General features: G+C 44.5%; 1 protein-coding gene across 1 annotated transcript in view; it reads right to left on the bottom strand.

The window, feature by feature from the left end:
• Positions 1-25681, bottom strand: part of CDH23 (cadherin related 23) — a 1745895-nt gene that overhangs the window by 360927 nt on the left and 1359287 nt on the right. Inside the window, exon 28 of the mRNA XM_077259280.1 lies at positions 114-174. Within this exon, the coding sequence (XP_077115395.1) occupies positions 114-174 (61 nt within the window). The remainder of the gene's footprint in view (positions 1-113; positions 175-25681) is intronic.

Here is a 25681-nt window from a genome sequence, read left to right on the forward strand (position 1 = left end):
ATGGCTCTGGAAAGTCAGAAATGAAAAACAAAAAACTCCAATGTCATTTAGGTCCAAAATAGTTGCTGGCTACCTTCTTAGGGGATGGAAGTAGTGGCCACTTTTTTACTTACCACTAATAATACGATACCAAACTCGCCCGTTTTCCCCCTCATCGGCATCTGTGGCATCCAACTAAAACCAGAAAAAAGTAATCTGTTATTATTTATCTGAGATTACTGAAATTATATAATGAAAGAAAACAATACATGACTGCTGAAGCAGACTACCCACAGGATTTGTTTTTGCTGTGACAATGGAGACACAAAAGCCTGCATAGAAGCTGTAGATAAGACACTTTTCTTCAATAGGTGAGTCAACAAGTATCCACACACTGGCAGTAAAATTAATGTTAATCAATTTACAGAAAAGTCAAATACATTTTTTCTGTATTATCTGTCTCTACTTTTCAATCCACTTTATCAGTCAACAAGCTTTCAAATTTCCTCATAAAATTTTGGGGTTGTCATTATGATTTAAAAAGAGAAAACACAGTAGTTTGACAATAAATGGCTTCACCCAACCACTAACCATAAGTGGAGAAAAAGTTCTGGTGTTATTATTCATATTTTCTGTAAAAGGCCCAGAAAGCAAAAATTCTGCTGGGGTATGTAAACTTTTGAGCACAACTGTATATTATCATGAGTTGCCAGCCTTAAATTTTTGAGTTCTTCATCAGATGAGAATCTTTGCCTTCAAAGGGCTCACTCACAGTTGCAAATAAGTTAGATGAGTGCAATCCAATAAAAAAATCGTATTGCATTAGGACCAATGTTATTCAATGATTCTGTGCTCACCTACAAGTTTTTTTTTTCAGCTTGTATCGGAGCATGCTGCAATTGGATGCGAAAACCAGATCGCAATCGACAATGCAAGTCAATGGATGTTATTTTAAAGTCAGACAGCACATGGACATTCTGAATGCCATGCGATATTCTTGCAAATTTCTCCATTGGGGCAGGGAATTGCATCAGCCCATTGCAGGACGTTGTAAGCCCAAAGCATCCGGGCAAACTATAAAAAAAAGCACACACCTCCATGGAGATTAGAACCATGGCACCATGCATAAATGTGGAAATGCTGATCATCCTGGTGCAAGAGCTGCTAGAGCTGTAGAGCAAAAGTCAACAGTGTCTACCATGACCACAGTCGACGTGATGCATCTTGGGCATATGTATGCCAGCAGATGAACCTGGGCTATGGTATCCGCTCATGAGAGGAGTAAGTACCCCTAAAAACAATTAATGTGAGTTTCTGTATGTCCTATAATAACAATGTTAGTACATTAATATATTTTAAACAAACAACATCCCTAAAATTTGTAATTTCCGTTATGTAAATGTTTATGTAAGGAGATGGACCAGCTCACGGGTTCACCCCTGAAGACATCAATGTTACTGTGCTATAGAATATGTAGGATGTGAAAAATGTTTTGCCTCTGATAGATTTTCTTGTGTTAAGTGTTAATTTCCCTGTGGGCGGCAGTACTAACAGTCACAAGATGTTACTATCTAAAATGTAAGTGAAAGGTGAAGTTTGCCCAGTAACACAGCAGGCATAGAGACAGTGTGAGGGCTAGTTTTGAGAGGGGGAACTGAGAGTTATTACCGAGTTCAGGAAGTGACCGTTAGTAGAGAGCAGTAGTGAAAAGTGACAGCAGCATTTGCAGGCAACAGGCTGCTAGGGAGAACGTGGGCATAATACTCGGGGCAGTGGATTGCCGTGTGAATCTGTCTGCCGGCATGGGAACCTCGAGATGGACATTGGGGCCTTTGGGTGCATTCAGCTTGTGAAGCTAAAGGGAAAGATGGAGTTAAACTCTAAGAGGCAGGAGGTGATGCAATCCGTGTTCTCTGCTAGTGGTGGTGAAGAATTCCTAGTGCTAGACAAGTTAGAAAGAGGGATGCTCTACCCATACCAAGAACCAGGGCTGAAATTGTGTCCGGTACCTGTGGGAAAGACGACAATTTGTTGGGCCTTATCCTATATACCTGCTTGTAAAGACTGCCAGTTGTCCAAAAGTCTAAAAGTTTGAATGTTTTTACGAATCCGGTGTCCCCTGGATTAATTGCTGCCAAAGTTTCAGAAAAGGAAAGCCTGAAGCCAAAGGAGGCCTGCGGGACAGAAATATGTGTGATGCCCCCACATACAGCAGCATACCAGGACGGGGACAAGTGTTGTCTGTAGAGTGCCAGTACGAGTGAGACCAACAGCTCGCTTGGGAACTTTACATTTACATGGATGTCAGCACTACATAATTAGTTAGTATTTGTATGGCCACACATGCACAGTTGACTGATGTATTTTGTACGTGTGGCTGTATTTATATCTATGGAGGCTTTATGTGTTCTCCAGTATTATATTTGACCAAACAATATGTATTCATTAACCTACATAATACTGTTTGTTTTTATTTATTTTTTCCCCTTTAAAACAGTGAATGATATCACTCAAAGCTGGTACAGCTGTCGGGATACCTATAGATGGAAGCGGTAATAGCGTGCCAAAAGCAGGTCTGCGGCATCCAGAAAATGGCCCTATATTTATATGGCCCTGCTCAATTTTCCTAGTCTCCAATTTGAACCTATGTCTATGAGTTTTGGCTTTTTTAACCATTTTTTCAAATTTAATAACTTATTTAGTTGTGCAATTTAAACAAACATTACATCATTTTTTTAACTGCAAAACTGAATCAAATTTAAAGAACAGGCCTCAGAGTCAGATGCTGCCTTGCTGGATCCAGTGGCCAATTCTGCAGTGGATGTTGGGCCACCAGAAAGCCAATCATCTGATTCCGCACCACCATCTGCACCAGCACCAACAACATCACCAGCACCAGCTTCGGGGAAAGTGGAAGGACTCCAGAGCAGCAGCCCAATCATTCCACTTGACAACTCTCCTGATGCTGCACCAATCCCATGAAGGGTTTGACACAGGAGTGAGCTACCCATCATCATCACCAGGCACGAGGTAGATAGTGGGGTATTAGATTATTTGGGGTGCACGGTGAATGACGATGGGGAGGAGACGTTTATGCGGAGCCTGGCACAGTATCTTCACAACATCGAAAAGCCTGTGCAGCTGCATGCCAGGAACGCCTTCCATATTATTTTGGATGGCTCCATAAAACCAAACAATGCAAGCGAGGTTTTTGACAATCTGGAAAACTGGCATCAGTCAGACAGAAACCGTCTTTGCCTGGCAGCCGAAGATGATGCTAATGTAGATTCCTCACAAAGCCTAGCATGCCACCAGCTCCCTACTTCACAACTCCCACAGTGGCCCGACAACCAACCATTTAGTCTAAGCACATGACTGGTCAAAGATAAGGGGAGTGGGCTGATCCAGGAGCTAAAATGGCTGTATCCATATGTGGTGAGAGGCATCGACCATGGTCCAGGCATGGGCCTAATGTAGGTTACTATTATTATGGTCAAGGTGGCCAATACCAACACCCCCAAGAGCCCCAGACATGAGGCCTCCTAACCCTACAGGGTCAGGAATCATTACAGAAGAAGAAAATAATGTGCTTGCAGTTCATGATCCAAACATAGTCTACATCATGACCATCAATGTCTGGAAACCTTTCTGCCTCTTAGCAAAGGTCACTAGAGATGAAAGAACCTTTCAAGGTTGGGTTTGGATTGGCGAAAGTCCTGATGTTCGCCGAATGGTTTGTAGTACATATCCAAACCCCATTGAATTCAATGGGAGGCAAAACCAAACATACTATATATACACAATGCCTTCAGGTAGCCAAAAAGCTGCCAAAACAGCTCAAATTAAGAGCAGATGCTGGGAAAGTGGCATCAATTGACCAAGAGTACAAATAGAATAATTGTGCAGCATGGATGCATGTTACAAGGCCTGGAACAGGGCTTGTACCAGCATTTCTAGCTTAAACATTGATCAGTAACAGGTGGATGAGTAACAGGTACAGGCCTGTTGCTCTGAGAGTCCTGACAAACTCAGGCAACACATATGAAGGAGACCCAACTTAGAGTCCAAACATTTCCAAAAATTAGAGGCAGACACCAGGAATAGTGGCATCAATTGACTCACAATAGAAATTTAATATTGGCACAGCAGCAGTCAGCCTTGGGCCATGCATGAGGTATCAGGGTCTGGGGCAGCATTTAGAGCTTTGAATTTAAGTTTAAATTAAGACGATGTGGGTGAGGGACCAGTGTAAGCCTGCTGTGCTGGAAGACCTGATACCTCATGCAACAGCTCATACTGCTTTTCTGCTCAGCCACACTCAGGTGGCACAAATATCAGTGCAGCGCCCCAGAGTCCTGGTCGTTGCAGTAATGTCGCTCTGCCACTAAGGGGAGTGATGTTACGTCTGATTGCACTAAAGGAGTTTCTCTGACCAGGTAACACTCACACTACACTTCACACTCCGGCCACCAGGGGGGGTGGTTCTATCTAGTAGGCCACTCCTCACACTCTGGTAAAACTGGGGGTTGGACAGGAAGACAGGGAGAGAAGTAACTGGGAAGAGCTAGTGAGAGGACCTGTCAGGGATGGGATCCTGGCAGACTCCTAAGAGCAGAACTAACCAGTGAACAATGGGAATACAGAAAAGAGGCATTAGGACCAGAAGGAGTCGTGCTGTTAGACCGAGGCAACATCCTTCTGAGGCGCAAACAGTCGGTGGCCGGAACGCCGAGCAAGTAAGAGACTCTAAGTACTAGTGCAAACCACGGCCGGACAGCCAATTATAGGTTGGCTGTCTCACACAAATCACCTAAGCAGACAACGGAGGCAGCTGTGGGAGAGGGGCGACTCTAGGGTCCCGGAAGAACTCCAGGCCTACCCCGTCATACGGGTGCGTCCTACCATATCACCTGGGGGACGGAGAGAATGAACATCAGAGACAGACAGAATCAGTTGTGAGGACTATCCCGGGGTGCTCAGCAGGGAAGGACTACAACACATAGGCGCTAGCAGGTATACGCTGATTCCCACCTGTAAAGAGAACTCCTGATGTGCCTTTGGACCGGCCGGTCTCAAACAGCCCTGTTGACAGCGCTCTGGACTGAGGATTCTAAAACCTTTAGTAAAGAGGTGAAGAGACTGCAACCTGGTGTCCTCGTTATTTACTACGACCTACACTGCACCGCAATATCACCACCATTTACCACCACCTTTCACTGGACGCCCCTCAGCAGGGTCACGGACTGGGTCTAGCCACCGTGACAACCCCAGAACAGAGACTCAGAGGCCCGGTACCGGGTACCCCTCGGCCCTGCGGCAGTGGGGGCGCTACATCAGCGCCGTAGACTACTTTTGTTAGGAACATTTAAGGATAGTAACACAGGTAGTTGTCTGGGAGCCCTACTGCTACAGGCAACACACATGAAGGAGGCCCAACTTGGACTCTCCACATTTCAAAAAATTATTGTCACACACAGATAAAGTGGTATCAATTTCACCAGTACATAAAGAGCATAATGGGGCTCTAACACCCCTTCCAATACAGGCATCCCACCAGATGGAGACCCAACATGGAGTCTCCACATTTCAAAAACTGTTTGTAACATCAGCAGCAGTAGCAACAGCAGGCACAGAAGCCATGACAAAGGTTTCACAGACTGCAATAATGTGAGATCAATGAAGCAGACGAAAAACTACACCATCGACTAGTCTGTCTAGTCTGTGACTGGGGAGCAAAGGTAACTAGAGATCCAAGACTTGTTTATCTTGATGAAAGTTAGGCGGTCTATACTTTCAGGGGAAAGCCAGATGCGCTTATCCTTCAGGACACCATCAGCAGCGCTGAAGACATATTCTGAGAGAACGCTGGCTGCAGGGCATGACAAAACCTCCAAACCAAGTAGTAAAAAGGACAGCGCCTCAAACGTTGGTGAAAAAGAATCACATTTTATTCTGCCTCCTGTGGCAACGTTTCGATCCAAAAGATCTTTCTCAACCTCCAAGACACGACAGGTGAGCTCAGGCCACTCTTCCATTTTTTGGAGACCAAAATGCAAAAGGGTCCAACCCCCCGATGGCATTGCTATTGAGCATGAGACACTCCTGCACCATCCTCTCCAATTGTTCACAACTAGTGTTGAGCATTCCGATACCGCAAGTATCGGGTATCGGACGATACTTGCGGGTATCGGAATTCCGATACCGAGATCCGATACTTTTGTGGTATCGGGTATCGGTATCGAAACAACATTAATGTGTAAAAGAAAGAATTAAAATAAAAAATATTGCTATACTCACCTCTCCGATGCAGCCTGGACCTCACCGAGGGAACCGGCAGCGTTGTTTGCTTAAAATGCGCGCTTTTCCTTCCTTCCGTGACGTCACGGCTTCTGATTGGTCGCTTGCCGCCCATGTGGCCGCGACGCGACCAATCACAGCAAGCCGTGACGTAATTTTCAGGTCCTTCTAGGCATTCAGTATTTTAAAATTACAATCCTGAAGGATCTGAAATTACGTCACGGCTTGCTGTGATTGGTTTCGTCGCAGCCACATGGGCGACACGACCAATCACAAGCCGTGACGTCACGGGAGGCTGGACACGCGCGCATTTTAAAATGCGCGCGTCTCCTGCCTCCCGTGACGTCACGGCTTGTGATTGGTCGCGTCGCCCATGTGACCGCGACGCGACCAATCACAAAGCCGGAACGTAATTTTAAAATACTGAATGCCTAGAAGGACCTGAAAATTACGTCACGGCTTGCTGTGATTGGTCGCGTCGCGGCCACATGGGCGGCAAGCGACCAATCAGAAGCCGTGACGTCACGGAAGGAAGGAAAAGCGCGCATTTTAAGCAAACAACGCTGCCGGTTCCCTCGGTGAGGTGAGTATAGCAATATTTTTTATTTTAATTCTTTATTTTACACATTAATATGGTTCCCAGGGCCTGACGGAGAGTTTCCTCTCCTTCAGACCCTGGGAACCATCAGGAATACCGTCCGATACTTGAGTCCCATTGACTTGTATTGGTATCGGGTATCGGTATCGGATTGGATCCGATACTTTGCCGGTATCGGCCGATACTTTCCGATACCGATACTTTCAAGTATCGGACGGTATCGCTCAACACTATTCACAACGTGTCAGACTTGTACTCTGTTCTGATGATGCACAGGCTGGTCTAAAAAATGTGTGAAACAACTCACAGAAATTGATTCTGCCACTTATACTGCTGCTGCTAATGTTTTTACTTTGATGACTCGACATTCCCTGAGTTGGAATTCTATAACTGCAATGCACACTGTGTGCCTCACTGCTGTCTTGGGGAAAACCACTCTTAAGACTGTCTACAAGCGTGTTTCCATACTCCAGCATGCACATGTCCCTTTCCAGGGAAAGAAGCATCTGGCAAATGCACTCTTGTACCGAGGATCTAACAGAGTGGCAACCCAGTAGTCAGCACTATTTCTAACCCTAAGAATACAGGTATGATGTTGCAGATCATGGTGCATCAAGAACGCGCTCATGTGTCTGGCGCTTCCATGAGGTCCATGGTGTGTTGGTGGCAAGGTAACACTCAAGCTTGTTTCTTCTGTCCTCTCCCATCAACCATGGACAACACATAGGGGATCATATTCCTCTTCATCTCCTGACTATTGCGCACCCATCACCTCTTTCTCCTCATCTTCCTCTATGCGTTCCTCAGCTCCAGCACCTGCACTAACAGTTTGTCTGGCACCATGAGCACCCCCTCAATTTCTGTAATCCACCCTCCCATGGCACCCGCCTGTGTGATGACAGTCTGTAACTTAGAGATATTGTTATCCCTTCTGCATCCTCCTCTGCTTTCACTTCTTCCTCCAGGACCACCATCTCTTCCCCCTTGACTGCCTGCCCCCACAGCCACCAGAATCAACCAGTGCCCAGTCAGCGAGATGTAACGCCCCTGCCCATGTTTGCTCATCCAGGTGTCAGTGCTGAAATGCACCCTGGCAGACATAATTTTTTTCAAGGAACGGGTGATATTGTCTGCAACTTGCTGGTATGGCGCAGGCACAGCTTTCTTAGAGAAGTAATGGTGACTGGACAACTTGTACTGGGGTAATGCGATGGCCATCAGCTGGAAAGGCAGTATCTCCAACAGAATGGAAATTGTGGAGTTCAAGCTCTTATCTTTGACATGTGTAGGAGGAAACATTCTTTTGCATGACCACAACTGAAGGACCGAGGGCTGGCAGCTGTGATGAGAGGGTGAAGTAGGGTGAACACGACAAACTTCTGGACTGTGAATGAGGTTCAGACGGAGATGTTTTGGTGGTTTGAGAAAGATGTGATGTGCTCTGTGTCTGAGATTGGTTAACAAACAGCAGGCATAGCCACTTCCATAATGGCTGATGGGCTCTCACTCACCCCAACTGTATTGGGTAAACAAGCGAAGGTTCTGCGGCCAGAGTCCTGTGTGAGAACACTTGCCATGGAGGAGGAAGAAGCAGCAGATATGGTTGATGGGGCTGCTGATGGTTGTCGAGGCCTGCTAGGCCACATTTTAGCGCAGTGAGATTCCAAGACTAACGCATGTGCCGATTCAAGCATGTAGTGAGTCTTTTTTTTACTAATTTGGCAGATAATGTGAATTGGGTCATCCTTTTCGATGTCAAAAAGACCCAGACCAGTTAACCCTTGCCGCCCCTGCGAACTGCAAACCTGCTACCGCTGCTGGCTACAGCTAGAGTTGTGGCTGAAGATGCAGTGTTTGTCGTGGTGGCATCACTCCATGTCTGTGCAGGAAGTGAAAATGTAACCTCCTCATCTTCCTTCTCCTTCATCTACTCAGCTGCATGCCTCTGGGTTCACAACAAGTGGGATCTAGTTCCTTGTCATCATCCTCTCTGTTCTCCCACTCATCGCCTGAGAGTCACCCTCCTCATCTTCCTGCCCTGACAACACAGTACAGTCTGTGTGTGCCTCAGGTATTTGAGTCTCATCAGGTTCACCTCCACCTCCGGGGGCTAACATCTGGTGACAAGAGTCTGGATTCTGCTTGAACCATACTTTGTCCGGCCTTGAATTCAACTTTAAAAAAATTGGGCATCAATGTAAATATTTTCCTCCTCTCTCCTTCTGAACAAGTCGGTGACTTGTATTGTTCAAGATTATTGTAATTATTTTAATTATGCATACCCCTTTTCACATGTAAAGCGACATAGTATAATTGGAGCTATAGCAATAAATAGTAAGAATAACAATACCAATGTGTGGCTGCCAACGAAATGTAGTTTAGTAGCCCGTCCAGTAACAGAAGTTGTTAAAATGCTGCTCAATTGTACTATTTCTACTCTGGGGAAATTAATGCCATTTTAGTGGTGTGCGGCAATAATTTTGGGAAATGTTTGGACTCCAAGTTGAGTCTCCTTCATGTGTGTTGCCTGTAGCAGTAGGGCTTCCAGACCGGAAGCCCTGCACTCACTTTACGTAAACTACTTGTGTTACTATCCTTCCATTTTTCTACCAACAGTAGCCTACGAACATTATGTTAGTGCCACCCGAGTTTGACTGAGCAGAAAAGTAGTTTAAGCTTTTGCATGAGGTATCAGGGCTCCCAGCATAGCATGCATACACCGGACCCTCACACCTCTTAATTTAATTTTAAACTAAATTCAAAACTGTAAATGCTGGCACAGACCCTGTCTCCTGCATGGTCCATGGCTAACTGCTGCTGTGCCATTATAACATTTCTACTGTGGGTTAATTGATGCCACTTTTCCTGATGTCTACAACTAATTTTTTGAAATGTTTGGACTCCAAGTTGGTTATCCTTCATATGTGTTGCCTGTAGCAGTAGGGCTTCTGGACCAGAAGGCCTGCACTTACTTTCAGTCAATTACCTGTGCTATTATTCTTATATTTTTCTACCAATAGTAGTCTACGAAACTGATGTTGTGCCACTGAGTGTGGCTAAGCAGAAAAGTAATTTGAGCTGTTGCATGGGGTATAAGAGCTGCCAGTACAGCAAGCTAACACCGGTCCCTCACCCACCTTGTCTTAATTTAAACTTCAATTCAAAACTGTAAATGCTGGCCCAGACCCTGATACCTTATGCATGGCCCATGGCTGACTGCTGCTGTGCATTATCAAATTTCTATTGTGGGTGAACTGATCAGTCAACTACTTGTGTTATTTTCCTTAAAGATTTCTACCAATAGTAGTCTATGAAACTGATGCTTTTGGCACCTGAGTGTGGCTGAGCAGAAAAGCAGTTTGAGCTATTTCCTGGGGTATCAGGGCTCCCAGCACAGCAGGCCTACACCAGTCCCTCACCCATCTCTTAATTTGAACTCAAATTCAAAGCTGTAAATGCTAGCCCAGATCCTGGCTCATAAATGGCCCATGCCTGACTGCTGCTGTTCCATTATACAGTTTCTACTGTGGGTCAATTGATGCCTCTTTTCCTGTTCCAGGCCGTGTCCCATGCATCAATGCTGCACAATTATACTATTTGTACTCAGGGTTAATTAATGCCACATTTCCTGGTGTCTGCCCCTAATCTGAGCTGTTTTGGCAGCTTTTTGCCCCCGTCTTTTTGTGTGTAGGTATACAGTTTGAAGAGTACCAAGTGGTAGACAGTATGAGGTCACAGTGTGAAGAGGGGGGCACAGAATGGATATGGAAAGGGAACAGTGTGAAATAGGGGCACAGTATGGAGAGAGGTTAGCATGGTGGGGAAAGTGTGAAGATATAGCGAGTATAAAGGAAGACAGTGGAGAGGGGACAGCCATGGTATAGATCATGGTTCATAAGGCAGACAGTGTAGCACTTATAGCCGACAATGGCAGACAGAGTTGTGGCTAAAGCTTACAAGGGCAGACAGTGTGCATAGGATGCCCATATACCATAGGATGCTTATTTAGGAGCATATATTTTTATGCAAAGGGCATTTTAATATCAATTAATTATATGTTGTGATTTGCTGCAGAAGAGCAGAGAAGAGGGAAATCTGCAAAGAAGAGCTGTGGATATGAAACGTCATCATGGCATCTGGACAAGATGGAGACAAAAAGAAAGAAATAACTATATGTCTAATCAGAACAGTTGTTCCTATATGGAACAAATCTGAGCATCTCCTTACCATTGGAAGTTGTAGGTTCATGAGATAGAAATGTATGTGTGTCTGACTTGATAGTACTTGTTAGTACAACTGATTGCTGTACTAAGTTTGGTGATATACTGTAGTCATGTACTGATGGTGGTTCTGGTGATATGTTCATGTACTGATAGTGATTCTGGTGATGTAAACATATATTGACTATTTTTGTTTTTAGAGTGGGAAGGAATAACCTTTTAAAGAGTTCTCCTGTTTTAAACTTATTATCCATAGGCTAGCAGAGGTATAAAACCAAAAGCTGAGCTGTTATTTACCCTCCACAGGTTCAGCGCTGCATCTTCACCCTAGCTCCTTTGATTGTTTACAGGCTCTAATGGTGACTTCATGGCTACACCTCTGCAGCTAATCACTTGGATCAGCAGCTCTACACTTACTCACATATAATGCATGTCCCATATAGTACAGTACATATAGTACAATGCACTCCCTATGGTCCTTGATAGAGTATAATGCAGCCCCCTCAGGGTATACTGCCACCCCCTCAGTATACAGCAGCCCCCCTCATAGAGTATTCTGCAGCCCTCTCAGACTATACTGCAGCCCACTCAGCCCACTTTGGTTTTGTTTCTCTCTGGCTTCTGCAGAGTGTTTCATCAGCTCCACTGCTGGCACAGCGTGGCGCTCGATGAAGTGACATCATGGCATGCCCACTGAGTCACAGGGGGAATGATGGGAGAGGAAGTGTCATCATAGATGCCTATAAGTTAAATGCGTGATGTGGTGGGCGGCGGCGTTGAGCCCTTCTTACTCACGGGCCCCATAGTGGCTGCACGGTGTGCCACTTTTAGTGGTACGCCACTAGATGGGGGCCCTTGGAGGAGTGGGTGTGCTAGGCCCCTAACGCCGGACCTGCATACAAGTAGCTAACTCATAAACTTGAACATGATCATTCATTGATTTTTTCTGAGAGCTAGGGCAAAATTATTAGATGAACAGTAAGGTCCTATCAAACAAGTTTTTTTCTATGTAGTGTAGCGCACATGTTGTCCGTACAGGTTTTATATAGCGGTGATTATTAAATAGTATACAATGTGACTATTTTAAAAGACGTCTGGCTATTCCTGCTTTCGGGAGAAAGTACACTGCAGTACATTTCTGACATATTTTCTACAAGGCATATGTCAGGGTTGCCCTCTAGTGTCACTTTATGACATACCACAATTATAAAGTTTTAATATACCTAAAAAAAAGTTAATGCCAAATTATTTTTATGGAAGCACGCTGCATGGCTTCATAAAATAGCACACAGGCCTATTAATATGTATTTAGCTCCCAATTGGTTTAGGATTATATAATGATAACTGAAAGCAGCATTGGAGTTACTGTACATCTCAGGAGCCTCTAGGCACAGCCAGCCAGGCTCCTTTGGTTTCACCCATCATGTAGATCAAGGTATTATTGGAATTGTTAACTGTTCATTTTACCAGAAAGTAGGATTCACACGTATCCCATAAAATTAAAATTTAGACTGTGTTTGACCTTTCTGTAGATGTCTGTTTTTTTGAAGGAAACAATAGTACAGTCAAAAACTTACCACTCAACCATCCTTCAGTGGGACGGTTATTACAATTTGTGAGGGAATACTGAGGGACATATTGTGTGTGGATGGCTTTGGATGCATCGTACTGTGTGGGTGAGGACTTGGAGGCATTACCCTGTGTGTGGGAGACAGTAGTGGGCATCATATTATGTGAGGAGGGCTATGGAGGCATCATACAGGATATAGGTGACAGTAGCGGGCATTATACTATGTATGGGGGGCTATGAAGGCATCATACTGTGTGGGGACTTTCAGGGCATAATACTGTGTGTGGGACTGTGGTGGGCATCATAATGTGCGTGTGTGTGGGACTGTTGGGGCATGTTACTGTGTTTGAGGAGGGAGAGTTCTTTGGGAGCCATGAGAGGATTACTACAAGTGAATGTAGCCATTGATTTTGAAATGGATTGTCTGTGTGAGCACATATATAAAGAACTTCACTTAGCATAAAAAATTGCCACACTATGATACTTGGTATCTTGTCCCTATCCATCAAAGTTAGATGGTATGGTCAACCACGCTATTGTATCCCAGACATAGTGATCAGCAGGTAACACTCCTACAGGTTATGTGCATATGGTGTCTCTAAGGAACATATGGAATTGCCATGGCTTTCCTAGGTGAAGCGGCTGTCAAAAAGAGTCAGCAGAAAAAAGCTAGTGGTCTTACTCCTGAAAAGGATTAATTGGCAGTTTTTCTGTTGCTTTTTGCCATTTTTGCCTCACATGTTGTTTTATGATTTAAACTATAACTAGCCAGGAAGCCTACCGAAGAATGAGGATGTTACTTTTTACTACCCGCTTGGTGGTTTCTGAACCTCGAAGTGGTTAAGAGAAGCAACAACAGACTGAACACAGTCTTTTTTACAATTAGTGCATTATGTTCACTATTTACTGAGGTTTTGCGCCACTTTTGCAGGTTGGTTCCAGGTAAAATCCGCCTGAAATAGACATACTTTTTTTGGATTCACGCCAGTGTTTGGTCTAAAACTTTTTGTTTGATTTTATCTTAGGGTTGAAACCTCTTTCATTCAAAATTACCGACTCAATGTAGTCCCATTTGCTCTTTTTCTGCTCTTTTAACATCATTTTGCACTAATCACAGCAAAAATTATATCACAATGACAAAACCATGTAAATATATCACAGTTTTTGATTTAGTTAAGCCACCTTTTCTTACCAAAAAACACTCCAGAGTAGTGTTGAGCGATACCTTCCGATATGCAAAGGTATCGGTATCGGATTGGATCGGCCGATACCCAAAAAGTATCGGATATCGCCGATACCGGCACCTGATACCAATGCATATCAATGGGACACAAAATATCGGAATGGTTCCCAGGGTCTGAAGGAGAGGAAACTCTCCTTCAGGCCCTGAGATCCATATTCATGTATAAAATAAAGAATAAAAATAAAAAATATTGATATACTCACCCCTCTGACGGCCCCGGCTCTCACCGGTCCAAGCGTCTGCCTCCGTTCCCTAAGAATGCAGAGTGAAGGACCTTCGATGACGTTGCGGCTTGTGATTGGTCACGTGACCGCTTATGTGACCGCTCACGCGACCAATCACAAGCCGCGACATCATCGCAGGCCCTACACTCACTCATTCTTAGGAACGGAGGTTGCCGGTTACATCGTTAAGTCCAGGGTCTGCCGGAGGGGTGAGTATATCAATATTTTTTATTTTTATTACCGTATATACTCGAGTATAAGCCGACCCGAGTATAAGCCGACCCCCCTAATTTTGCCACAAAAAACTGGGAAAACTTATTGACTCGAGTATAAGCCTAGGGTGGAAAATGCAGCAGCTACCGGTGAATTTCAAAAATAAAAATAGATGCTCCATACCATTCATTATTGCCCCATAGATGCTCCATATAAAGCTGTGCCATATATAATGCTCCATACCATTGATTATTGCCCCATATATTATCCATATATAGCTGTGCCATATAGAATGCTCTGCACCGTTCATTATGGCCCCATAGATGCTCCATATAAAGCTGTGCCCCATATACAATGCTCTGCACCGTTCATTATGGCCCTATAGATGCTCCATATAAAGCTGTACCATATATGCTCTGCACCGTTCAGTTTGGCCCCATAGATGCTCATTATAAATCTGTTCCCTATATGCTCTGCACTGTTCAGTTTGGCCCCATAGATGCTCCTTATATAGCTGTGCCCTATATGCTCTGCACTGTTCAGTTTGGCCCCATAGATGCTCCTTATATAGCTGTGCCCTATATGCTCTGCACTGTTCAGTTTGGCCCCATAGATGCTCCTTATAAATCTGTGCCATATATGCTCTGCACCGTTCAGTTTGGCCCCATAGATGCTCCTTATATAGCTGTGCCCTATATGCTCTGCACCGTTCAGTTCGGCCCCATAGATGCTCCTTATATAGCTGTGCGCTATATGCTCTGCAGCGTTCAGTATGGCCCCATAGATGCTCCTTATAAAGCTGTGCCATATATGCTCTGCAGCGTTCAGTATGGCCCCATAGATGCTCCTTATAAAGCTGTGCCATATATGCTCTGCACCGTTCATTATGGCCCTATAGATGCTCCTTATATAGCTGTGCCCTATATGCTCTGCACCGTTCAGTTTGGCCCCATAGATGCTCCACATAAATCTGTGCCATATATAACGCTGCTGCTGCTGCAATAAAAAAAACAAAACACATACCTCTCTTGCTTGCAGCTCTCCAGCGTCCGGTCCCGGCGTCTCTCCGCACTGACTGATCAGGCAGAGGGCAGCGCGCACACTATATGCGTCATTGCGCCCTCTGACCTGAACAGTCAGAGCGGAGAGACGCCGGGAAGACAGAGCGGCGCCCGGCGTGTGGAACGAGGACAGGTAAATATGCGATACTTACCTGCTCCCGGTGTCCCGCTCCTTCCCCCGGACAGCTGGTCTCCGGGTGCCGCAGCCTCTTCCTCTATCAGCGGTCACCGGCACCGCTGATTAGAGAAATGAATATTCATTTCTCTAATGAGCGGTCCCACGTGACCGCTGTACAGGGGAAGAGCTGCGGCACCCGAAGACAGTGTGACGGGCAGGGGGAGCGTCAGGATCGCCGGGACTAGGTAAGTATGCCTCAGCGCTCTCTCCCCCTCGCCCGCCGACCCTGCCACAGACCGTGACTCGAGTATAAGCCGAGAGGGGCACTTTCAGCCCAAAAATTTGGGCTGAAAATCTCGGCTTATACTCGAGTATATACGGTATTTATTTTTTACATGAATATGGATCCCAGGGCCTGAAGGAGAGTCTCCTCTCCTCCAGACCCTGGAAACCATATGCACCACACACCTGCGATTCCGATTTCCGATATCGCAAAAATATCGGAACTCGGTATCGGAATTCCGATACAGCAAATATCGGCCAATACCCGATACTTGCAGTATCGGAATGCTCAACACTACTCCAGAGACATTATTTATAAACCAAAGGGGAATTTTGAAAACATTACAGTGAATTTTTCCCAGACTGGCTTTTCCAGACTGGTGTCCCACTGGTTGGGCCCAGTACTTTTGTCTGCCCTTATTCACACACTGAGGTCAACTCTGACATATGGTAGGGTTTTTAATATTAGACAGTGTAGGACTATCCCGATCAGAGTTACCTTGTCATAGTGGGATGGCTTTTAAGCTATTTTTGATCAAAAACAGTATTACTAAAAACTTTGTGTTTTTTTATTCACTTTTGCTTTTTTTTATTTACTTAGTTACAGCAGGGTTTTGCTCATTTTTTCTCTTATAGGATTTGTATGTTTTATGGCAAATGTGAACATGCATTTATGTTTTGCATGTGTACCAACTGAAGTCAAGCTAAATTTTTGTGTTTTTTCTTGCATTATTGCATTCTGTGCAAGCCGGGGTGTGGCCTCCTTTTCCTGAGCTGGAAATTGTATATAAGACTTCCCCAGACTGGTATCCCACTGGTTGGGCCCAGTCCTTTTGTCTGCCCTTATTCACACACTGAAGTCAACTTTGACACATAGTAAGGATTTTGATATTAGACAGTGTAGTATTGTCCCGATCAGAGTTACCTTGTGGCCGTGGGATAGCTTTTATGCTATTTTTGATCAAAAACAGTATTGCTAAAAACCGTGTTATTTAAATTCACTTTTGCTCTTTTCTTATTTACTTAGTTACATCAGGGGTTTTGCTAATTTTTTCTCTTGTAGGTTTTATATGTTTTATGGCCAATGTGAATATGCATTTATGTGCTGCATGTGTACCAACTCAAGTCAAGCTCAATTTTTGTGTTTTTTCTTTGTATTATTGCATTCTGTGCAAGCTGGGGTGTGGCCTCCCTTTCCTGAGCTGGAAATTGTATATAAGGCTTCCCCTGACTGGTTGCCACTGGTTGGGCCCAGTCCTTTTGTCTGCCCTTATTCACACACTGAGGTCAACTTTGACACATGGTAAGGTTTTAATATTAGACAGTGTAGGACTGTCCCGATCATAATTACCTTTTTGTGGTGGGATGGCTTTTATGCTATTTTTGATCAAAAACAGTATTACTAAAAACTCTGTGTTATTTAGATGCACTTTTGATTTTTTATTTACTTAGTTACAGAAGGGTTTTTGCTAATTTTTTTCTCTTGTAGGTTTTAAGTGAATTTTTCCTGTTACATTTTTTTTCAAACGCCTTTTTTAGATGACTTTTTACCAAATGCTGGATGCATCAATTGACATGTTGTTTTTTTTTAACGCAGAAACATAAATGGAGATAAACAGCAGTATGCATAATATGGGCATGTTTTCCCAATGTAAATCAATAGTATTCTTATTTAAAGAGTAATTGAAGAGGTTTTTATGTGGAATTTGAAGCAAAATAGGCTCCAAATTCCAGATTATAAACTCTATGTAAATATAACCTAATCCAAAACCAGTAGTGACTCTAAGGGCGCAGTCAGATAGCTAAATAAATTGAACCGAGATCTGATCGCAATGCTCAGTCTGGCCACAGCTCTCCCGACCCATGAGTGACAGCTGCACAGAAGTATATGAAGCTGTTATTCTAGGGTCGGGAGAGTCACCGGCCAGTCCGTGCATTATGATGCAATCTCGATCCAATCTATATTGCTGTCTGACTGTGAACTTATTCACACAGCAGGAGGTTCCACTCCTGATGCAAAGTACAGCCTTAAGCCACATTCACACATTCAGTATTTGGTCAGTATTTCATATCAGTATTTAGAAGCCAAAACCAGGAGTGGAACAATCAGAGGAAAAGTATAATAGAAACATATGCTCCACTTCTGGATTTATCGCCCACTCCTTGTTTTGGCTTACAAATACTGATGTAAAATGCTTACTAAATACTGAACATGTGAACGTGAACTTAGGCCTCATTCAGGAGTCAATTTTGCATGTATAAGTACTATCAATTTTTTTCATGGATAGTACTCATACCTCTGAAAGTCTGTGGGGCTTTTCACAGGTCAGTGACCTAATGCAAAGGAATAAATGTTAGCACAGCCAAACTTGGAGGTGCCACACAGTAGGTTTCCAAACCTTATAGCTAGGTATCAAATACCGGGCACACTCAGGGATTTTTAGTGCAAAAATCAAAATTTAATACATACAGTAGCCACTAGTTACCAACGTTTCGGTCATGATAGTCCTTCATCAGTGTACTAGGGTTAATTTTTAGATGCTAGTGTGAGTAGAACACAAACAGTAGCCAAAGATCAGCTAAAGCAGTGTTTCTCAACTCCAGTCCTCAAGACCCCACAACAGGTCATGTTTTCAGGATTTCCTTAGTATTGAATAGGCGATGGAAATAATGCTTGAGCAGGTGATGAAATTATCACCTGTGCAATACTAAGGAAATCCTGAAAACATGACCTGTTGTGGGGTCTTGAGGACTGGAGTTGAGAAGCACTGAGCTAAAGGGTGTAGCCTAGAGCGTAGGTGGTCAGTGACCTGCAATCAGGTATACTGTGACCCAAACTAGGTATGTGCCGGATATCATATGTCGCGGTATCCACCGTGACCTAATGCAGACCGAGTGGTCCTTGCAAAATAGCAGAGGCTTGTCCAATATTGATTCGAGTGTCGGATCAAACTCAGCAATTAAAGTATATGGGTCATTCAAAGAAATTATACGCCACTTGGATGGCAGTCTGATTTTCACTAACTGATAGGAGAAGGTGGAGAAACTTTTCTTTCTAATCATTGAAAAAACTGATGAAAAGCTAACTTTTATGGCACTGATACAAATGAGGAAACTCAATCTGTTTATTTCCTGCATGAAAAAAATTACATCTAAATGAGAGATTAAAAGTTAATGTGGTTTTGGGGCATGAAATTGAATTGTATAAAGGCCTTGAAGCTTCAGAAAGACATTAAAGGAGCACTCCCATTAAAGTTTTTATCCTATTAATATATTGCAATCCTCATATTATACAACACTGTGTACACAATTGCACATTTTGCCTTTCTGTTGTGAATTTGCTTTTTGCTCCCTCTAGTGGTTACTAGTTTTTTGACTCTGGTTTTTCTGTCATTCCTTTTATCCGCACCTGGGTCGTTAGTTAGGGGTGTTGCTATATAAGCTCCCTGGACCTTCAGTTCTATGCCTGGCAACGTAGTTATCAGAGCTAGTCTGCTGTGCTCTTGTCTACTGATCCTGGTTCCAGTTATATCAGCTAAGTCTGCCTTTTGCTTTTTGCTATTTGTTTTGGTTTTGTATTTTTGTCCAGCTTGTTCCAAATCTATATCCTGACCTTTGCTGGAAGCTCTAGGGGGGCTGGTGTTCTCCCCCCGGACCGTTAGACGGTTCGGGGGTTCTTGAATTTCCAGTGTGGATTTTGATAGGGTTTTTGTTGACCATATAAGTTACCTTTCTTTATTCTGCTATCAGTAAGCGGGCCTCTCTGTGCTAAACCTGATTCATTTCTGTGTTTGTCATTTCCTCTTCCCTCACCGTCATTATTTGTGGGGGGCTTCTATCCAGCTTTGGGTGTCATGTTCTCAATGGCAAGAGAACATAGCATCAGCATATATAGGAACTAGCTCTTGGAAGATGGGAACTAAGCTGACCATGAACTAAACCTAACGCACAACTAGCAGTGGCCGGGTAGCATGCCTACGTTGATTCTAGATGCCCAGCACCAGCCGGAGGACTAAATAAAGCTAGCAGAGGAAAATATTAGTCCTAACTCACCTCTAGAGAAATACCCCGAAAGGAGACAGAGGCCCCCCACATGTATTGGCGGTGAGTTAAGATGAAACAACAAACGTAGTATGAAAATAGGTTTAGCAAACTTGAGGTCCACTTACTACATAGCAGAAGACAGAAAGGACACTTTCATGGTCAGCTGAAAACCCTATCAAAACACCATCCAGAAATTACTTTAAAACTCTGGCATTAACTCATAACACCAGAGTGGCAATTCCTGTTCACAAGAGCTTTCCAGACACAGTAACGAAACTACAGCTGTGAACTGGAACAAAAATGCAAAAACAAACATGGACAAGAGTCCAACTTATCTAGTAGTTGTCTAGGAGCAGGAACAAGCACAGAGAGGCTTCTGATAACATTGTTGACCGGCAAGCAACTAACAGAGCAGCAAGGTTATATAGCGACTCCCACATCTTGATGGGAACAGGTGAACAGAGAAGATGAAGACACCAGTTCAATTCCACCAGTAGCCACCGGGGGAGCCCAGAATCCAAATTCACAACAGTACCCCCCCCTCAAGGAGGGGGCACCGAACCCTCACCAGAACCACCAGGGCGATCAGGATGGGCCCTATGAAAGGCACGAACCAGATCAGAGGCATGAACATCAGATGCATTCACCCAAGAATTATCCTCCTGGCCGTATCCCTTCCACTTGACCAGATACTGGAGTCTCCGTCTGGAAACACGAGAGTCTAAGATTTTCTCCACAACGTACTCCAACTCACCCTCAACCAACACCGGAGCAGGAGGCTCAACGGAAGGCACAACCGGTACCTCATACCTGCGCAATAATGACCGATGAAAAACGTTATGAATAGAAAAGGATGCAGGGAGGTCCAAACGGAAGGAAACAGGATTAAGAATCTCCAATATCTTATACGGGCCGATGAACCGAGGCTTAAACTTAGGAGAAGAGACCCTCATAGGGACAAAACGAGAAGACAACCACACCAAATCCCCAACACAAAGCCGAGGACCAACACGACGGTGGTGGTTGGCAAAAAGCTGAGTCTTCTCCTGGGACAACCTCAAATTGTCCACCACCTGCCCCCAGATCTGATGCAATCTCTCCACCACAGCATCCACTCCAGGACAATCCGAAGATTCCACCTGACCAGAGGAAAATCGAGGATGAAACCCCGAATTACAGAAAAACGGGGACACCAAAGTGGCAGAGCTGGCCCGATTATTGAGAGCGAACTCCGCCAATGGCAAAAAAGCAACCCAATCATCCTGGTCAGCAGACACAAAACACCTCAGATATGTCTCCAGGGTCTGATTAATCCGCTCGGTCTGGCCATTAGTCTGAGGATGGAAAGCGGACGAAAAAGATAAATCTATGCCCATCCTAGCACAGAATGCCCGCCAAAATCTAGACACGAATTGGGTCCCTCTGTCAGAAACGATATTCTCAGGAATACCATGCAAACGAACAACATTTTGAAAAAACAGAGGAACCAACTCGGAAGAAGAAGGCAACTTGGGCAGAGGAACCAAATGGACCATCTTAGAAAAACGGTCACACACCACCCAGATGACAGACATCTTCTGAGAAACAGGCAGATCTGAAATAAAATCCATCGAGATGTGCGTCCAAGGCCTCTTAGGAATAGGCAAGGGCAACAATAATCCACTAGCCTGAGAACAACAAGGCTTGGCCCGAGCACAAACGTCACAAGACTGCACAAAGCCTCGCACATCTCGTGACAGGGAAGGCCACCAGAAGGACCTTGCCACCAAATCCCTGGTACCAAAAATGCCAGGATGACCTGCCAACGCAGAAGAATGAACCTCAGAGATGACTCTACTGGTCCAATCATCAGGAACAAACAGTTTATCAGGTGGGCAACGATCAGGTCTATCCGCCTGAAACTCCTGCAAGGCCCACCGCAGGTCTGGAGAAACGGCTGACAATACCACTCCATCCTTAAGGATACCTGTGGGCTCAGAGTTACCAGGCGAGTCAGGCTCAAAACTCCTAGAAAGGGCATCCGCCTTAACATTCTTAGAACCCGGTAGGTATGACACCACAAAATTAAACCGAGAGAAAAATAATGACCAGCGCGCCTGTCTAGGATTCAGGCGCCTGGCGGTCTCAAGATAAATCAAATTTTTGTGGTCAGTCAATACCACCACCTGATGTCTGGCCCCCTCAAGCCAATGGCGCCACTCCTCAAAAGCCCACTTCATGGCCAAAAGCTCCCGATTCCCAACATCATAATTCTGCTCGGCGGGCGAAAATTTACGCGAGAAAAAGGCACAAGGTCTCATCACGGAACAATCGGAACTTCTCTGCGACAAAACTGCCCCAGCTCCGATTTCAGAAGCGTCGACCTCAACCTGAAAAGGTAGAGCAACATCAGGCTGACGCAACACAGGGGCAGAGGAAAAACGGCGCTTAAGCTCCCGAAAGGCCTCCACAGCATCAGGGGACCAATCAGCAATATCAGCACCCTTCTTAGTCAAATCGGTCAATGGCTTAGCAATATCCGAAAAACCAGCAATAAATCGACGATAAAAGTTAGCAAAGCCCAAAAATTTCTGAAGACTCTTAAGAGAAGAGGGCTGCGTCCAATCACAAATAGCTTGAACCTTGACAGGATCCATTTCAATGGAAGAGGGGGAAAAAATATATCCCAAAAAGGAAATCCTCTGTACCCCAAAAACACACTTAGAACCCTTCACACACAAAGAATTAGACCGCAAAACCTGAAAAACCCTCCTGACTTGCTGGACATGAGAGTCCCAGTCATCCGAAAAAATCAGAATATCATCCAGATACACAATCATAAATTTATCCAAATAATCGCGAAAAATATCATGCATAAAGGACTGGAAAACTGACGGAGCATTTGAAAGACCAAAAGGCATCACTAAATACTCAAAGTGGCCCTCGGGCGTATTAAATGCGGTTTTCCACTCATCCCCCTGCCTGATTCGCACCAAATTATACGCCCCACGAAGGTCAATCTTAGAGAACCACTTGGCCCCCTTTATGCGAGCAAACAAATCAGTCAGCAACGGCAATGGGTATTGATATTTAACAGTGATCTTATTCAAAAGCCGATAATCAATACATGGTCTCAAAGAGCCGTCTTTTTTTGACACAAAGAAAAAACCGGCTCCTAAGGGAGATGACGATGGACGAATATGTCCCTTTTCCAAGGACTCCTTTATATATTCACGCATAGCAGCATGTTCAGGCACAGACAAATTAAATAAACGACCTTTTGGGTATTTACTACCCGGGATTAAATCTATGGCACAATCGCACTCTCGGTGCGGAGGTAACGAACCAAGCTTGGATTCTTCAAAGACGTCACAATAGTCAGACAGGAACTCAGGAATTTCAGAGGGAATAGATGATGAAATGGAAACCACAGGTACATCCCCATGAGTCCCCTTACATCCCCAGCTCAACACAGACATAGCTCTCCAGTCGAGGACTGGGTTGTGAGATTGCAGCCAAGGCAATCCTAGCACCAAATCATCATGTAGATTATACAACACCAGAAAGCGAATAATCTCCTGGTGATCCGGATTAATACGCATAGTTACTTGTGTCCAGTATTGTGGTTTATTATTAGCCAATGGGGTGGAGTCAATCCCCTTCAGAGGAATAGAAGTCTCCAAAGGCTCTAAATCATACCCACAGCGTTTGGCAAAGGACCAATCCATAAGACTCAAAGCGGCGCCAGAGTCGACATAGGCGTCCGTGGTAATAGATGACAAAGAGCAAATCAGGGTCACAGATAGAATAAACTTAGACGGTAAGGTGCAAATGGAAACAGATTTATCAAGCTTTTTAGTGCGCTTAGAGCATGCTGATATAACATGAGTAGAATCACCACAATAGAAACACAACCCATTTTTCCGTCTAAAATTCTGCCGCTCGCTTCGGGACAGAATTCTATCACACTGCATACTCTCTGGCGACTTCTCAGTGGACACCGCCAGATGGTGCACTGGTTTGCGCTCCCGCAAACGCCTATCGATCTGAATAGCCATTGTCATGGACTCATTCAGACCCGCAGGCACAGGGAACCCCACCATAACATCCTTAATGGCATCAGAGAGACCCTCTCTGAAAGTCGCCGCCAGGGCGCACTCATTCCACTGAGTAAGCACAGACCATTTACGGAATCTTTGGCAGTAAATTTCCGCTTCATCTTGCCCCTGAGATAGGGACATCAAAGTTTTTTCTGCCTGAAGCTCCAAATGAGGTTCGTCATAAAGCAACCCCAAGGCCAGGAAAAACGCATCCACATTGAGCAACGCAGGATCCCCTGGTGTCAATGAAAAAGCCCAGTCTTGAGGGTCGCCCCGGAGCAAGGAAATCACAATCCTGACCTGCTGTGCAGGGTCTCCGGCAGAGCGAAATTTCAAGGACAAAAATAATTTGCAATTATTTCGAAAATTCTGAAACCCAGATCTATTCCCCGAGAAAAATTCCGGCAAAGGAATTCTCGGCTCAGATACAGGTGCATGACAAACAAAGTCTTGCAAATTTTGTACCTTCGTGGCGAGATTATTCAAACCTGCAGTTACACTCTGAAGATCCATTACAAACAGGTGGACACAGAGCCATTCAAAGATTAGAAGGAGTGAAAAAAAAAAATAAAAATTTCAGCAGACTACTTATTTCTCTCCTTACTCAGCCAAGGATTTTAACCCTTTAGTGGGCCGGTCAAACTGTCATGTTCTCAATGGCAAGAGAACATAGCATCAGCATATATAGGAACTAGCTCTTGGAAGATGGGAACTAAGCTGACCATGAACTAAACCTAACGCACAACTAGCAGTGGCCGGGTAGCATGCCTACGTTGATTCTAGATGCCCAGCACCAGCCGGAGGACTAAATAAAGCTAGCAGAGGAAAATATTAGTCCTAACTCACCTCTAGAGAAATACCCCGAAAGGAGACAGAGGCCCCCCACATGTATTGGCGGTGAGTTAAGATGAAACAACAAACGTAGTATGAAAATAGGTTTAGCAAACTTGAGGTCCACTTACTACATAGCAGAAGACAGAAAGGACACTTTCATGGTCAGCTGAAAACCCTATCAAAACACCATCCAGAAATTACTTTAAAACTCTGGCATTAACTCATAACACCAGAGTGGCAATTCCTGTTCACAAGAGCTTTCCAGACACAGTAACGAAACTACAGCTGTGAACTGGAACAAAAATGCAAAAACAAACATGGACAAGAGTCCAACTTATCTAGTAGTTGTCTAGGAGCAGGAACAAGCACAGAGAGGCTTCTGATAACATTGTTGACCGGCAAGCAACTAACAGAGCAGCAAGGTTATATAGCGACTCCCACATCTTGATGGGAACAGGTGAACAGAGAAGATGAAGACACCAGTTCAATTCCACCAGTAGCCACCGGAGGAGCCCAGAATCCAAATTCACAACATTTGGGGTCCCCTTCTCTGGAGGCAAGAAAGGTCTTTGTTTTCCTCTACTAGGGGTAGCTAGATTCTCCGGCTGGCGCGTGTCATCTAGAATCAACGTAGGAATGATCCCCGGCTACTTCTAGTGTTGGCGTTAGGAGTAGATATATGGTCAACCCAGTTGCCACTGCCCTATGAGCTGGATTTTTGTATTCTGCAGACTTCCACGTTCCTCTGAGACCCTCGCCATTGGGGTCATAACAGTTTGCCAGGCCAGTATTAAATGTTTAATGCATTGCAGAAGAGGGATTATAAGAAAGAAGATTCTGAGTTTTTTTTTCTTCTTCCCCTTTACCTCAGAGTGGCTATGCTTGCTGCAGACATGAATGTCCAGACCTTGATTACAAG

This window comes from Ranitomeya variabilis, chromosome 4, assembly GCF_051348905.1.
Source record: "Ranitomeya variabilis isolate aRanVar5 chromosome 4, aRanVar5.hap1, whole genome shotgun sequence".
NCBI classification, from domain to species: Eukaryota; Metazoa; Chordata; class Amphibia; order Anura; family Dendrobatidae; genus Ranitomeya; species Ranitomeya variabilis.